This window comes from Gymnoscopelus braueri (assembly GCF_963280865.1).
Source record: "Gymnoscopelus braueri genome assembly, chromosome: 13".
Classification (NCBI taxonomy): Eukaryota; Metazoa; Chordata; class Actinopteri; order Myctophiformes; family Myctophidae; genus Gymnoscopelus; species Gymnoscopelus braueri.
The window spans coordinates 35,414,183-35,429,170 of NC_137615.1; the positions used below are offsets into that span (position 1 = coordinate 35,414,183).

The following is a 14,988-nucleotide window of genomic DNA, read 5'->3' on the forward strand; positions in this document are numbered from 1 at the left end:
ATATCTGCCTTACAGGAGCTTCTTGACTAACATTTCGGCATGGGAGTATAAATTAAGCATGCATGTCACTCAATATTTATTTGTTTCGTTTTAAGCTTTTATGTGAGTGTCTAGCTTACCATACTCCAATGCTTGTTGCTTCTTGTTTTTTGTTTTTTATTAAAGTATAAAAGAAAACAGAATAACAGAATAGTAGAATAGAGAAAGAACAATAATACAAGAAATAACATGTTGCGCTGTGAAGACTCCTCACACATACTTTCATTTTGGTATAATAGAGGATTGAACACATACTGTAGAAATCAATTTCACCACATTTTCTCACCTACCTCGATGTTTGTGAAGATGAGAACTAATGAGTTTTTTTTGGAATGTTGCAGGAATGGGGAAAGAGGTGGAAAACCTTTTGACAGAGAACAAACAACTCCTGGAAACCAAGTAAGAGAGACAGACAGACAGAGAAAATGAGATTTATATTTGTAAAAAATGATGCAGTTTATACTCTGCAGTGTGATGGTGTATGATGGATTGGATGGTGTTTGCCGCTAAAAATAACAACAGTTTTTTTGTTTTTTCTCAAACTTTTTTTCCCCTGCAAGCAACACTGTACACAGTATAAATTAGGCTTTAACCACTTAAACCCCAGCGTCCTGAAAATAGCCGATCGACAAGCTCACAACACATCACGTTTCAAGATTGTGTTGTTGCTACATTAGGAGCTGTGTCACTCAACAACCTGAACCTGCCAGCTGTTTGCACCACTAGCTAATTTAAAGTAATAAAAATACTATTGATAATTAATTAAAAATATATATTCGTGGTTCATGTTGTTTCCCAGGGTAACGGATACAAACAAAGGAAGTAGTTCACAAAAGGTTGCAATGTTTGGGCCAGCGGTGTTAATGTTTACAGAATGAAACCATCTAACTGTAGGTCTACAAGTTTAAGTACTACTGAACTTCCTATTCAAAGTACAAAATGGCTACTCCCGTGAGACCTCAGAATTGGTTTGTGATCCACCGCGGCTATGCTATCTCACTATGCGATTCGATTCCGATTATTTGGGTAACGATTCTCGATTCTCATTTAAGAATGATTCCCAATCAGTCATATTGTTGTCATCTGGACTTTTAACATCCAAGTGAAGCCATAGTTATTTCCAACAGCTCAAACAAACAAAACAAAAGAAATCCAGAGAGGGTCGCTTGTAAAAAAGTGTGGCTTTGGTGGCATCTTAGATTAGGTGTAGTTCTATTTGATGCAGAAACACATCATAATTGCCTTGATAACGAGTGTCAGCGAGGGTCAGCAACAGACACACCTCCCCTCTGCTGTGCTGAACTGAAAGTGACCGTTTTCGCCCTTGAATATGACTGAAGACGTGATAACGCTTACTGTGATTATGGTAAAGCTTGCATTTCATATCACACACACCAGTAAGAACTCCTGTAACTTTCACCAGGAAAAAAAAAAAAAGAAGATTTTTGGAAATTGTGAATTGATTCTGAATCGTTGATAATAAGAATCTCGATTTTTACATGAATGGATTTTTTTCCCAACACCCTTATGACCACCGCCTCTTCCTCCCCCTCTGGCAGAAATGCTCTGAACATCGTGAAGAACGACCTGATTGCCAAAGTGGACGAGCTGTCCGGGGAGCACGAGGTGTTGAGGGAGGAGCTGGAGGCTGTGAGACAGTCCAAGAACAAAGTGGACACCAGGGTCAAGGAGCTGGAGGAGGAGATTAAGAGGCGAGTCCACAAACTGTACCTCCATATCTGTGTTTCAGCGACACTTAACCCATAAGACCTGAGGCCGATTCTGCGAATGCTCTCTAAATCAGTGGTTCTCAAACGTGCCAAGGATCCCCCAAAATGATGTGGCCGCGGACCCCCATATGTGTGTGTGTGTGTGTGTGTGTGTGTGTGTGTGTGTGTGTGTGTGTGTGTGTGAGTGGTCTCTCTTGAATGTCTCTTTGCTTTGGGTTTGTGCAGGTTAAGAGCAGAGGCTCTGGGAGCTTCTCAGGACTCCAAGGATGAAGGAGGTGATGATGTGAGTAGAAACTGCCCCCCGTTTTATTTCATCATAAGACCCCCCCCCCCCCCCCAATGTATGCAAAAATGTCCAATACTTATTTTTTCTTCAAAAGTAGCAGATGTACAAGCTCGCAGCGTGGCACGAAGTGACGCGCTGGTGAGCTTGTATATCTGCTATTTTGGAACAGCCCCCTGGAACCTCCCAAGGACCCCTGGGGGTCCCCTGACTCCACTTTGAGAACCACTGCTCTACATTGTATCCCCCCCATCTAGCCACATTAGACTGTTCTTGTTCTGGTATCTCACCAGTCACTAAGCATGTTTTGTTTAGTTTTTTTTATTGTCAGTTTGAAACTCAGACAAAGCAGGCTTTAATATACTCAATATAGTCACAAATTGAACTTTAATTTTTAACAAAACATTCAAAGGGTATTTGTCTATTCTGCATTTATGTACAGTACATCTACGCAGAGAGGGCATTTACTTGCACAATCCAATTACTGGGAATAATCAGGTTATGGCAATTATTTGATTCAATTTACAGAATGCATGCACATTAGTGTAATAATGGCCATAACCTGTTTGTATGTTTTACTCAAAAGTTGGGTCTGTTTGTATTTAGTTCTGTTCATATTAAGAAACCGGAAAGAAATCCAACAAAGCGTTTACATACACAAATGCATCGAAACATTGGGCAAAAACGCCAACCATCTAAAACGGGTTTTGATTGATTGATTGATTGATTGATTGAATACTTTATTAGTCAGAAATGTAAACAGCACATGGTACAGTCCGACATTAAGGCTAAAAGGACAACACATAAAAGTCCTGGGGACTTGTTGTATGTACTTTTTTTTACCCTGTTTAAGAGCTTTACCCTGGTTTTGGAAATCAGACGTCGCATTAGGATGCGTGTGAATATGCAAATTTACGCACATCAAAAGTGTAAGAGTGATTTATGTTTGAAAGGTTGCATGGAATTAGCTACTAGATACTGAAGCCTAATGTATGCTCCAAATATTGTACTTTACTCGACTACAATGATTTGAAAAATTCAGTTACTAGTTACTCTGTAGATTTGGATTATTATTGCAAAACATACAAAAAAACCACGTCAACCCTATCATTTCAGCCATTTGAAAATAGCAGATCTACAAGCTCGCAATGCGTCGCGACGCATTGCGAGCTTGTAGATCTGCTATTTTCAAAAGATTTTTTTTCAATTTGTACATTTGAAAACTTGCGAAACGGGACATTCTGCATAATAAGTACTTTCTACTTTTGGTACTTTTAAGTACATTTTGATACCAATACTCTTGTACTTTTACCCAAGTACATTTTTTATTCCGGACTTTTACTTGTAACAGAGTATTTCTACATTGCAGTATTGATAGTTTTACTTCAGTAAATTTTTTTTAATACTTTTTCCACCACTGTTAGCATGTAATACTGAATGAAGCCTAATTCATGCTCCATTGCACAACGGTGGCACGCGCCAAAAAGACACCAGATCAGACTGTCTTGCGTTAACTACGCCGAAATATTTCTTTTGGTTGTGGTGATCTCATGATGATTTGGTTGGCTATTTTTGACGCGTGACACCGGCATACAACTAAGTATAAATCGGGGCTTATAAGGCAACAGCTAATTCCACAATCAGGGAAATCATGGGAACACCGGCTGGCCACATTATGCATTTGAAGCAGAGCTTAAAAGCTACAGTGGAATTTGGAGCCCTCAACCAGCTCAAGAATAAAAAAGAGTAAAGCTAAATTCAATGATGATGAAATGGAATCAGTAGCAGAACAGCAACCTAATTTTGGGAGGGACGCAGTGCAATTCCAGCTGAGAGAAATTCTATTTGGGCCGACTATAGGACATAAAACTAGGAGTCACAAAACAAAAAGAGATGGACAATGACAGGACAAAGATTCCGTGTTTTGCAGCACAAATGAGCTTTCCATTGTGGGTGGAAATGTGTTGATAAAAACCCCTGTTTATTGGCGGTGAATGTCATCATTGGATGTGGGGAAACGCATCGTCTCTGTCGGGTGGAAACCTCACATGTCCAAAACAAGTCTTTTCAGGATTCAAATTCAAAAACTGCAAAAGTAGCAGATCCACAAGCTTTGAAACGCATCGCTTCGCGCCGTGTTTCGAGCTTGTGATTGTGATTTTTTTAGGCTTTCGTGCAACGCTGTAGTGTGATCAAGTAGGTTGTTAATTTAAAATGAAAAACACAAAAAGTTAGAATATGGAGATACAAGGTTTCTGCCCCGACAGCTTGTGTCCCATGACAGTGCATTCACCTGGGATAGCAAAGCACAACAGAATGCAGGCTGTGATATTCCAGGTGTGGTGCAGGCTCTTTGCCACATGGTGTCGGCCAGAGCTGCAAGGAGCTTGACTGTTGCAGGGATGACTTGGCAACGTTTGTGTGGGAGATTCAAAGTCATATTTTGATTTCTTAGAGGAATTATTGTGTGATTTGCGTTTTGCTTATTTCTTGGTTCACTTCCTGTGTCTTTGAGAACTATCGGGCTATCTGTGACTCCTTGATGCAAAGGTAAAAAACTGTAAGCACACACAAATTTAACATAACAAACTTTAAAGTTTTTACAAAAATGTTTCACAGATTTCACTAAACAATTCACATGATATCTCATCTCCATCGCGAGCTTCCTTCCTTCCTTTTAATATATAGCCTGCCTGCTCTAATTTGCACCTGCTTTTTAGAGGCAGTGAAACTCCACGCAAAACTGACCCTCTAAAAATTGCGTGAGCGTTAGTGAATCCAGCTAGAATGCTTAATCAACCACACTTGTTTCCTCACGTAAAGCCTGAGTTGTACTTACTTAGTTGCGTGCCGGTGTTGTGCTCAGTAAATAGCAGATCTACAAGCTCACAGATCTGTGAGCTTGTATATCTGCTATGTACCGCCGGCAACACCAGTGTGCAACTAAGTATAAATCAGGCTTTACGTGCACTCTCCTCTTCCACATGCATCTGCATAAAGGAGAGAAGTGCACTTTGTGAGGACACACAAGGTGCGCTTAAAATGACAGACAAAGGCTGGTGCGCCTCTGTGATAAATCAGTGTTTCCCAAACAATTGGTCAGGACCCATTCCCTATATATATATTTGTATTATTATTTCAAAGGATTTTCTTTTCTAATTTAAAACGTAAAACATTTTACAAAAAAAATATTTGGAAAGAAATCCATACATTAAAAAGATAGTTAAGAAATAGTGAAAATAGCAGATCTACAAGCTCACAACTAGGGGTGTAACGATACGAAACGCATCACGAGACATTGGTTGACGATACATTGGTTCATATTCATGGGGTGTGTAGATCTGAAATCTTCACTAGTTTGGGTCCCGCGGGCAAACGTCTAAATTAATTTTAGAATCGTATTAATTACATTAATCTTTTGGGTCTTGGGCTAAAATGTTTGGGAATCGCTGTGGTGGTATAACCAACCCAGGTCACATCTCTGTCTCCTCTGTCCCTCCCCTCCTCTCCTCAGTATTCGTCCCCGATGCAGGATGGGGACATGACCATGACCCAGAGGAGGCGCTTCACCAGGGTGGAGATGGCCCGCGTCCTCATGGAGAGGAACCAGTACAAGGAGAGGCTGATGGAGCTGCAGGAGGCCGTGCGATGGACAGAGATGATCAGGTAAGATGATGATGGTGATGATGAGTTAGGCCTGTGTCACAATTATTATGAACATAATCGCCTAAATCATAAATGTTTTGAGATAATCACGATTGTTATTTTTTTTTTGCATAATTGTCGTAATCGTTTTCCATGTTGAGAAATGTCAACATTTTTGAAAAATTGTGGAAATAGCAGATCTACAAGCAATGTAGTAAACCAAAAAGAGGGGCTATTTTACTCGTGACCCATAAGCAATTGGTAGGTGACCCCAACATGGGTCCCGACCCACTGTTTGGGAAACAGTGATAATTGGATGGGTGAATGATGAATGTTTGTGTTTGTTTATTTGGATGGATGGATGGATGGATGGATGGATGGATGGATGGATGGATGGATGGATGGATGGATGGATGGATGGATGGATCACCGTAACCTAACCCATGTTAGTCTCCTGCACCCCTCGACTGACAGCCATCTCTCTTTCCTCTCAGGGCATCTCGGGAGAGTCCACAGCTCTCGGAGAAGAAGAAGTCCACCATCTGGCAGTTGTGAGATTCTGTTTTTCTGTACAGATGATTTAGAGCAGTGGTTCTAAAGTGGTTTCATGTCAAGGACCCCCATTGTTATATATTCGATATCTGACCCCCATCAGATTTTCTTTTGTGCCAGGGACCCCCAGAAGAGAAGATTTGTGTAAAAAAAAGTTTCCAAAACTTTTAAAAAAAATCTTCAAAAATAGCTGATGTACAACCTTGCTGTGAGCTTGTAGATCTGCCAATTTAGCTGGGGACCCCCTGGAACATACCCCCCCCCCATTGGAGATAGAATGCCAGTGACAAAGTCAAAGTCAGTATTTTTAAATCTTTAAGACCCCCCCCCCCATACAAGTTTTGTGTTGTTTAAATGTTAAAAAAATAACATTTATTTTTCTTAAGATGATTAAAAAAAGAAAAAGATTTAAATAGCAAATCTACAAGCTCACAACGCGTCGCTGTGAGCTTGTAGATCGTCTATTTTCTAATTTAACTGCAACTAACTATCTATCTATCTATCTATCTATCTATCTATCTATCTACCTACCTACCTACCTACCTACCTACCTACCTACCTACCTACCTACCTACCTATCTACCTATCTATCTATCTATCTATCTATCTATCTATCTATCTATCTATCTATCTACCTATCTGTGTGCTCCCTGCAGCTTCGCTCGTCTCTTCAGTTCGTCGTCCAGCCCTCCGCCGGTCAAGCGGCCTTACTACAGCGTCAACATCCACTACAAGTCACCGTCTCCGGCCGGCTTCCCCCAGAGACGCAGCCACACCATGTGTCAGATCTCCACCTCCAACCGCACGCTGGAGTTCTTCCCCGAAGAGTGAGCAGCTAACATCGTACCACACCACAACACACACTCCCTCGCTCTCTCTCTATGCAACTACTGTCACTCTACCTCTACTCTACAATACTGTCACATGCTGGTGTGGTGAGAACCCAAATGCAGGACAGCCAGGCAGAATAGTGTTCAAAATCCATGATTGTTCAGTGCAGCAGGCAAGACTCCTCCCTTTCCCCCCCCAGGGAAGCTGGGGGGAAAGCTCTGTAAGCTTGAAATAATATATTTGGATCCTGGGAAGACTGCTGAAAAGTTTGTGAACCGCTGCTGTACCTCTGCTATACCTCCTGGTCCTGACCCTTCCATCACACACACGCACGCACGCACGCACGCACGCACGCACGCACGCACGCACGCACGCACGCACGCACGCACGCACGCACGCGCTTTGTCTTAATGCATGGTTGCTTGCTTGTAGCAGCTTAAGAGGCAGGCGTTTCTTAGGGTGTCAGACATGCACAGACTGCACTGGAATGCTCACAGGATCACAAATACATGGATTAAAGTTCACAGTCGCCACGATGATTTCAGTCATTTGGATTCCATAGAAGCCAGCATGTCTTCTATGGAAGCATGTTACGCAGCGAAAATAGCCTAATCTACAAGCTATTTTCTGTCATTATTTTAAGATTAGAGCATTTGAAGTGGTCAAACTAGTAATATGTTCAGAAGCATCTTCCATAAAATCTTAATAGTCTCGGATATTTCATAAAAGCGAAGGTTAAAGCCAGTGACTTTATTCACCTGGTTGGCTGTATGTAGAATAGCAGGAACAATATTACTAAAACATCATCATTTTACATATTTTGTTCATTGTTTAGGAAACAGCATACAGAACAAATTTGCGTCAAATTTGGACTCTTGTTGGAATGTTGCATTGTGTCTATAGACATTTTGTTCTGGTTAAACACTGAACTACTAAATCACCATAACACGTTCTATACGCATGTACACTTAATGCTCCTGTTATTGTTAATAATAATGAAGTGCATTGCTTTTTGTTGGCTTGGAACGAAAGTAAAGCTTAGCTTCTGTATTTATTTTCCCTCTCTCTCTCTCCCTCTCTCTCTCTCTCTATCTCTCTCTATCTTTTAGGCCTGTCACAATTATTTCATAATCGCCTAATCGCAATTATTTGAGATAATCACAATTATTTTGTATAATCGTCATATTCGTTTCCCTGTTGAAAACATATTTTCAAAAGAAATATTTTATTTTTGGAAATAGCAGATCTACAAGCTCAAAACGCGTCGCAACGGGATGCGTTTTGAGCTTGTCGATCTGCTTTTGCTATTTTTTTATTGGAATACTGACAGTTTGGGATTTTTTTTTTATATCAAAGGCATCAATAAGTCATTAAATATGTCAGTCATTTCTTTGTATATTTAGGTTCTGCCCTGTGCAACTTCAAAGCCTGAAAGCCAAACAGAAATAAAATGTTTTATTCATAATGTTCCCACGACAAAAAAACAGCAATAAAATTGTTATCATTTGTGTGACAATTAATCGGCATGTAACATTTGCATAATGGTGGCAGCCCTACTCTCTCTCTCTCTCTTTCTCTGTGTCTCTCTCTCTCTGGCTCTGTCTCTCTCTCTGTCTCACTCGCTGCTGGCTGGCCATGCTGCTAACCGCTTCGCCGTTGTCTCTCCCTCTCCCTCTCTCCCTCCCTCCCTCCCTCTCTTCCTCCCTCCCTCCCTCCGTTGCTTTGCAGACTGGCCAGTAACGGTGTTGCGTCTCTCCTCAGTGACTCGGCGCTGTCCGCCCGCCGAGAGCAGCGCCGTGCGCAGTATCGGCAGGTTCGCGAGCACATGCGCCGTGACGACGGCATCATGCAGGCCTGCGGCTGGAGTGTGCCGTCCCGCTTTAAACAGGTACACCACAACGCTAAGACCCAATTTAACATATTTTAACTTTTTGTGTTTTGTGGTAAATTAACGCCCTAAGTGATCACACTACAGCGTCACATAAAAGCATCAAAAGTAGCGTTTTGAGCTTGTCGATCTGCTACTTTTGCTATTTTTGAATTTGAATTGTCCAACAGTTTTGGACATAATGACGTTTGCACCCAACAGAGACGTTATACTTTGTTGTGCAACTTTTGTCGTGCAACGTGCCGTAAATAGCAAGATCTGCAAGATCACAACTTGTAGAGTGGTGGGTGGGGGGTTCTCAAACTTTTTTTCCATCCCAAATAGATATCGTTGCTGTCGGGGCAGAAACCTTTTATCTCCATATTCTCACTTTTTGTGTTGTTTTTGTCCTTACTTGATCTCACTACAGCGTCACACAAAAGCATCAAAAGTAGCAGATCCGCATGCTCAAAACGTGGCACGAAGCGACGCGCTTTGAGCTTTTGATCTGCTACTTTTGATACAAATTTGAATCCTGCAAACGGTTTTGGATATATGAGGTTTCCACCCGACAGAGACAAAATGTATTTAGTCGTGGACCCCCATCTGAAAATATTTAGTGCCAGGGACCCCCATACAAGATTTACGTTTAAAAATAATTCAAAGTCTTTCACAATTTTCCAAGATCCATCAAAAATTGCCGATCTACAAGCTCACCACATGTCGCGATGCAGCGCATGGTGAGCTTGTAGATTTATACTTAGTATAAATACAAGTATAAATCAGGCACAGCCCCCTCCTAAACCAGTTGCTCTCAAAGTGGGGTCTCTGGGGTAGAGGTCTTCGGGTAAGCCCGACCCCCGAAATACCCGGGATCCGACCCAGACCCGGCTCGGTCACGGGTCCACTCACAAGAAGTGACTCCGATTATAATGATAAACAGGAAACGGTTTGCGACAGAAAATGATGACACATACATCTAAAGAAAACGTGGCTTTATCTTTATTTACCAACTGTAAATAAACGGGTCCGGAACTCAGATTTCTAATAAAAGCTGGGGTCCATTTGGCTCCGGGTAAAAATTTCACAGGTCCATTTGGGTATGGGTCTGTCATATTGGACCCATGAAGACCTCGAGTCTGGGGACCCCCCAGTGGTCCTTGAGGAGGTTCCAGCTGGGGTCCACAGCTAAATGATTGATATTATTTAGTAATAAAATGGACCCTTACTGTTTAAAAGGCCAGGATATGTATAGGTGCATGTCCCTTTAATGCTCAGGTTACCATAGTAACAGGTGATTCAGCCCGTGAAGAAAGTGGGTGTGTCGTTCTCCAGCCTTTGTTCTACGAGTGAAGTTTAAGATTGAAACTGTGTATTTGACCTTTGCCTCGGTTTTATTACCACCTGATGTTCCAGTATACTTTTATGAGTATTATGAGTTCATGACGAAGAAACTGCTGTAAATATTACTGTGAAGTACTGGACTAATACAGTTAAATAAGGAAGTCACGTCTCCTTGTCCATTCTTTGCATCGTGACCAATGCACCATCTTGGTTATTACTAATACAGTTAAATAAGGAAGTCACGTCTCCTTGTCCATTCTTTGCATCGTGACCAATGCACCATCTTGGTTATTGCATACACCTGAAAGAACTAGTACCCACACTTTTCCTATCTAACACTTACAGATTTGTAACTTTGAGAGTAACAGCTAAGTGGTCAGAGGGGTTGGCCCGCCAATGCTTTCTAGATCAGTGGTTCTCAACCTTTTCAGGCCTCGACCCCCCAAAATAATCATATTTGAACTGGGGACCCCCCACCCTGACAAGCACTTGGAATTGTAGGAGTTGAGCCATTACATTTAGTATGACTCGGTTCCACAGACAACTATTGTGAAAATAGCCGATCTACAAGCTCACAATGCCTCGTGTTGCGAGCTTGTAGATCAGCTATTTTCAAACTTTTTGCCTCTTTCTTATATTATTTGACAATTTGGCCAATGCTCGGCCAGTTTTTTATATTATAGTTTGTTGATTACTTTTGATGCAGTAATTTTTTTTTAATTAGATATAAAAAAAAATCTTAAAAGTCCTTAAATTGTCACTTTACTGTCATCAGGGGACCTCCCCTCCCCAAAAATATAACAAAAAACGTGGGGACCCGACCCACAGGTTGAGAACCACTGATGTTCAAATGGCCTTGGTCCAGAGAGGGCTTGGAGGGTTCTATGCTCGTCTCTAAACTCTGCTCTCCCACAGACTGCTGGTCAGACGGACAATGGACAGGACGGACAGCTGAAGAGACAACAGGCAAGTGAGACACCTGACAGAGTCCCAGCATGCACCTCACCTCACTGACCGGCCCCCGCCTCCAACTACTGTAACCCTCTATACTTAGTTAACCCATTAAGACTACAAATGCCTAAATCAGTAGTTCTCAGACTTTTTCGTGCCAAGGACCCCCAAATGTATATATATTTGGCCGCTGATCCCCCCATATGAAAATGTTTTGTGCCAGGCCCCCCCCCCCCCCCCCCCCCCCCCCCCCGAAGAGAAGATTTGCGTTCAAGAAATTCAAAATGATTTTTATTTTCAAACACTTTCAAGATGATTCTTTAAAAAAAAAAATATATATAGCAGATATACAATCTCACGGCGCTTCACTTCGTGCCACGCTGCGAGCTTGTATATCTGCTATAATTTTTTTAATAGCCAATGCTAAAATCTAAAATGACACAGATGCTTTCCCGGTTTTAATGGGTTAAACCCTGTATACTCTAATCTCTTCGCCGAACATAGCCCGATCTACAAGGCAAGCTCACAATGCGTCGCAACTTGTACATCGGCTATTTTTGGAGAATATTCCACCCCCAGAAAAGGGATTCTGGGTGTGGAATCTTTCTGACACCAGCAGGGGTAAAACAGCGAAACTACAGGCCATTCATATGAACTGTCACTTGAACTCACTTCCTTATTAGACTCAATGCACAACTCTCAAGCTGGCCCCTTGGCCCAAACCACACCTCAAAACCACGCCCACATGGGTGAAACACCGGAAAAGAGAGATTCCTGGTCAGAGATTGATTCCTTTGGGAACTGACCTATTAAATAATGTGCCCCGCCTCCCCACTTTTAGACAACCAATGAAAAAGAGGACAACCGCATGAAGAATGTACCTGTTCCTGTCTACTGTCGCCCCCTGGTGGAGAAGGATCCCAACAGGAAGGTAGGTACACCAAGGAACTCTGCAAGAAGTTAACGGTCTCTTAAGGCGCTCGCCTTGGCGGGCTAGTGTGTGTGTGTGTGTGTGTGTGTGTGTTGACTTAAGTGTCAACATTTTAGAGATATAGTTTTATAGTTTTATAGTTTTTATAGGTTTAGGATTAGATTTAGTAGATTTGTAATACAAACGCGTGTGTGTGCGCGTGCGCGCATGTGTGTGTAGTTGTGGTGTGCAGCGGGCGTGGATCTAACAGGGTGGAGGGCCTGTAGCCCGGAGCCGACGGCACTGAAGGCGGTGACCTGTGACCCCCTCCTGCATAGTGACGAAGGAGGTGACACCAGGAGCAGCACCAACAGCTCCCCAGAGAAGAGGAAGGTAGGCCAGTGGTTCTCAAACTTTTACATGTCAAGGACCCCAAAATTGATATGCAGTTTGCCTCCCAGTGCAACGAATCTGCTGGCTGGAATTGCTGGATAACGAAAGTGACGTAGATGGGCGTACCTTCTGTCAGCTCTCATTCAGCTCTCATTCAGGGCACACATTGCAGAGGTCACTTGATCCTGTACTGTAGGTTTACACTCTATAACATTTGAAGGATCAGGCCCTTCCTCACCCAGGAGTCAGCCCAGCTCCTTATCCAGACCTCACTCAGTCATATCAAAACTTGACTACTGTAACTCACTCCTTACTGGCCTCCCAGCATGTGCACTTAAGCCCCTCCAAATGATCCACACACTTGGTCTTCAACCAGGCAAAATTTTTCACATATCTCCCCCCTTCTCCACTCCCTCCATTGGCTCCCAGTTACTGCCCGCACAGAGTACAAAACACTGATGTTGGCCTACAAAGCAACCAAAGGTATGGCACCCCCATATCTTCAAAGCCTGATCCAACCCTATAACCCCTCCCACTCCCTCAGATCAGCTAACACAGGGAAGCTGTCAGAACCTTTCCTAAAATATCCGGGACGAAGCTCCACACGTCCCAGACTCTGCTCCCCTCTGACTCCCAAACGGTGGAACAAACTCCTCATTGCAGTTAGAACTGCAGACTCACTCCCAATCTTCCACCGTAAGCTGAAGACCCGCCTCTTCAGACTCCATCTTAGCCCGTAGCACTTGCCCTAGCCTTGACGACCTTGCAGGCTTATGTCGCCTTGCAGGCTTATATGGCAAAAAAGAACATCTAAAATGACACTGATGCTTTCCCAGTTTTAATGGTACAAAAATAAATCAAAAGTAACTTCTTCCAACCACCGGTTCTTCTTCTTCTTCTTCCCTCCCCAGTCTAAGGAGCTCCAGGAGACGGACGCCATGAGCAGCAGAGTGTGGATCCTGACCAGCACCCACTCTGCCAGCAAGGTGGTCATCATCGACGCCAACCAGCCCGGCTCCCTGGTCGACCAGTTCAACGTGTGCAACGCCCACGTGCTCTGCATCTCTAGCGTGCCCGGTGAGACCCATTACCCAACGTGCCATCTCCGTCGCTTTAGAACAGAAGGACCCCAGCAAAAGCAGTTAACACCTTCACCCATTTTCAACCTATCTTCATATACAGTAGTTGGTCCTCTCTAATGCTTATTATAATATGGTACCATTTTTGTCTACTCGTCTGTGTCTCAGAGGAGGGCTGTGGACAGTTCAGAAACCCGCCTACCAGTGACATCATCGATATGGAATCCAAGCTAATAGAAACTGCTGGCTTTCTATTCCTGGACAGTTTGCATGCTATAATAATCAAAGCCATTGTTCTCGCATAAATAAAAATGTAAGCAAAGATAATGATAATGATAATGTCACTGGTAGGCGGGTTTCTGAAGTGTCCACAGCCCTCCTATGAGACACAGACCGAGTAGAAAAGAATGGTGCCATTTTATCATGAGCATTAGTGAGTACCAATATATGAAGATAGGTTGAAAATGGGTGAAGTCGTCCTTTAACGTAGCATTAACCACTTTATCTATTTATACGTTGGCTATTAAAAATGGCTATTTTTGAAAACCTTTGAAATATAGATTTGTTTTGGAAAACTTTTAATAATTTTTTATAATGTTTTAACATAAATCTTCACTTCTGGGGTGTCCCAGGCACAAAACATCTTCAGATGGGGGGTCCATGGCCAAATATATATCAATTTGGGGTTTTGAGAACGTTTGAGAACCACTGCTTTAGGATTGGACATTTAGGCCTCGTACACACAGTTGAAACAAGCGACGCATGCTTTACGCATGCTTCATGGGGGGGTGAAGCCGTTTCAATTCATTCCCTATGGAAGTCACGTGGTTTTGAAGCGCTGACTTATCGCATGGCTTCATGGCTTCACCCCTCCTCCCCTGCGTCAAGTCAGCGCATCAAAACCACGTGACTTCCATAGGGAATGAATTGAAACGGCTTCACCCCCCCCATGAGGCATGCGTAAAGCATGCGTCGCGTGTTTTAACTGTGTGTACGAGGCCTTAGAGGTCAGGTTTCCAACCAAATGGGTCCATTTGGTTCCATTTGTATACTGTAGGAGTTAAGGAGGGTCCTTGAAATGTAAACGTTTGAGAACCGCTGCTTAAAAGGAATACTTAACCCCCCAAAAAAATCTTATTTTCTATCAATTAATCACTTGAATACATGGATTTTTTTTGTTGCATTCCTGAGCCAATAATCCAATATTTGAATAATTGAACTTAATAGGATAATACTATATTCGAAACATTCTCCCCGAACCTGGATCATCAGTAGGCCTCTCAGTGATTACACTGTGAGAGTTGTTTTGAAGTTTATATTATTATTTTACGTGGTTTTGCATCAGTCTCCTACCACCTATACCA

The 14,988-nt window shown here is 42.6% G+C and overlaps 1 protein-coding gene across 1 annotated transcript in view; it reads left to right on the forward strand.

The window, feature by feature from the left end:
* mapk8ip3 (mitogen-activated protein kinase 8 interacting protein 3) overlaps positions 1-14,988 on the forward strand; it is a 58,347-nt gene that overhangs the window by 31,291 nt on the left and 12,068 nt on the right. Inside the window, exons 11-21 of the mRNA XM_080447323.1 lie at positions 381-438; positions 1,599-1,751; positions 1,995-2,052; positions 5,567-5,718; positions 6,192-6,248; positions 6,906-7,076; positions 8,809-8,968; positions 11,207-11,257; positions 12,084-12,173; positions 12,393-12,545; positions 13,457-13,622. Of these exons, the coding sequence (XP_080303449.1) occupies positions 381-438; positions 1,599-1,751; positions 1,995-2,052; positions 5,567-5,718; positions 6,192-6,248; positions 6,906-7,076; positions 8,809-8,968; positions 11,207-11,257; positions 12,084-12,173; positions 12,393-12,545; positions 13,457-13,622 (1,269 nt within the window). The remainder of the gene's footprint in view (positions 1-380; positions 439-1,598; positions 1,752-1,994; positions 2,053-5,566; positions 5,719-6,191; positions 6,249-6,905; positions 7,077-8,808; positions 8,969-11,206; positions 11,258-12,083; positions 12,174-12,392; positions 12,546-13,456; positions 13,623-14,988) is intronic.